At 56.0% G+C, this 2,028-nt stretch overlaps 1 protein-coding gene across 1 annotated transcript in view; it reads left to right on the top strand.

Moving 5' to 3' along the window:
- COPA (coatomer protein complex, subunit alpha) overlaps positions 1 to 1,461 on the top strand; it is a 27,452-nt gene extending 25,991 nt beyond the window's left edge. Inside the window, exons 30-32 of the mRNA XM_009993767.1 lie at positions 109 to 270; positions 368 to 562; positions 1,252 to 1,461. Of these exons, the coding sequence (XP_009992069.1) occupies positions 109 to 270; positions 368 to 562; positions 1,252 to 1,311 (417 nt within the window). The 3' untranslated portion in view covers positions 1,312 to 1,461. The remainder of the gene's footprint in view (positions 1 to 108; positions 271 to 367; positions 563 to 1,251) is intronic.
- The last annotated feature ends 567 nt before the right edge of the window (positions 1,462 to 2,028 follow it).

The following is a 2,028-nucleotide window of genomic DNA, read 5'->3' as shown; positions in this document are numbered from 1 at the left end:
TGCCCCCCCCCTCCCTTCCTGCTCCCCCCTTCCCTTCCTGCTCCCCCCTTCCCTTCCTGCTCCCCCCTTCCCTTCCTGCCCCCCCCTTCCCTTCCTGCCCCCCTGCAGATGGCTGCCTACTTCACCCACTCCAACCTGCAGCCCGTCCACATGATCCTGGTGCTGCGAACTGCCCTCAACCTCTTCTTCAAGCTCAAAAACTTCAAGACAGCTGCTACTTTTGCCCGTCGGCTGCTGGAGCTGGGCCCAAAGCCTGAGGTGGCCCAGCAGGTACGTCTGTGAGGAGCAGGGGGGAGTCCCAGAACTCCCAGTCCTGCAGTCCCAGAACCTCTTGGGTCTCCTCTGCTCACCGTGGTTCTTTCTGCAGACTCGTAAGATCTTGTCAGCCTGTGAGAAGAACCCCACGGACACCTACCAGCTCAACTATGACATGCACAACCCCTTTGACATCTGTGCTGCCTCCTACCGACCCATCTACCGTGGCAAACCCGTGGAGAAGTGTCCCCTCAGTGGAGCCTGCTACTGCCCCGAGTTCCACGGGCAGATCTGCCGTGTCACCACAGTAAGGGAGTCTCAGAGTCTGTCACCACCCCCTCCTGACCCAGGGGGATTGACAGTGTGAGGGTGGGGAGAGCCTGGGCCAGGTTGCCCAGGGAAGCTGTGGCTGCCCCATCCCTGGGGGTGTTGAAGGGCAGGTTGGATGGGGCTTGGAGCAGCCTGGGCTGGTGATAGGTGTCCCTGCCCATGCAGGGGGTTGGATCTAGATGGTCTTGAAGGTCCCTCCAACCCAACCCATCCCATGATTGTCTCCAACCAGGTGCTTTATATACAACCTATATTCCCAGGTCTGTAATGTAGGCCTTTAACCTGTCCCTCAGAGTTGCCACCCTCATGTCCTTCAGCTTCTTGACCTGACCTACCAGGTCCCTTCCAACCCAAACCATTCCACGATTCCATGTTTCCCTGGAGAATCCCCTCCAGCACCTTCCCCCATGCTTACGCTTCACCTTGACATGAGTTTTTGGGTCGAGTGTTGGAGGACTTGGCCTCTGAGGAGCAACTTGGGAGTTGTGAAACCCTGCAGAGCTGAAATTCTGCCTCCAGGGCACTGCAGGGATCAGCAGCCCGTGGCCTCCAGCACCAAGAGGCTCTGAGTGCTGGGGTTGGGCTGCTTTTAAGCATTAATCACCTCCCTTTCCTTCATTCCTCACCTCCCTTTCCCTCATTAATCATCTCCCTTTCCTTCCTCAGGTGACAGAGATTGGCAAGGATGTCCTGGGGCTGCGAATCAGCCCCCTCCAGTTCCGCTAGGGCCTGGCCCAGGGAGGTGGGCTCAGAGGGTCTCATGCCACAGCACATTTTGGAAACCTCCCTCTCCCACCACCCCAGCTTTTAGTCTAGTCTCTCCACCATAGCTGTGCCTGTGCTGTGTCTCACCTGCTCTTCCCCTCCCAGGAATCCTTAGGGCTGCTTCCCAGTAGCAGCAACTTGCTCTTCCCTTTCCAGACCCCCCTCATTGTGATGTTGCTGTGACCTGTTGTCTCCAGACAGATCTTTTCCAGAGGGGTAAAGCTCTTGCTGAGCCCTGATCACCACACAGGGCACTTGGTAGAAACCACTTGAGAGGCAGCAACTGCCTCTGACATCTCTGAAGTGTTGGGATCCTGAAAGATGAGCTCCAAGACACCAAACCTGGTTCTGCCAGGAATGTGGCACTGCCTGGATCCAGGGCCAGCACAGAACCTGTCCCTGCTCCCCCCAGAAGTGACAGGAGAGCAGCTCAGCCTTCAAATCCTAGTGTTGACTTCTTCTTGTGTTGTCCTAGCCCCAGTTCTCACAATAATCAGCTTCTCTCCTGAATAAACTAAATTGACCATCTTCCTGGTTGGTGTCTGAGCTGCTGAGATAAAAATAAAGATGAGTTTCCTCTTTCCACCTCTCCCCCCTCCTGCTCTTGGGCAACCTTGAGCTACCAGGCTTGGAGGAAGTGTCCAGAAAATGGAGGCTGGAGTCTTGAAATGATTTCTC

The sequence above is a fragment of the Chaetura pelagica genome, unplaced genomic scaffold, assembly GCF_000747805.2.
Source record: "Chaetura pelagica isolate M959 unplaced genomic scaffold, ChaPel_1.0 scaffold823, whole genome shotgun sequence".
Lineage (NCBI taxonomy): Eukaryota > Metazoa > Chordata > Aves > Apodiformes > Apodidae > Chaetura > Chaetura pelagica.
The sequence above is the reverse complement of the archived record's forward strand: the minus strand, read 5'-3'. Positions and strand labels throughout refer to the sequence as shown.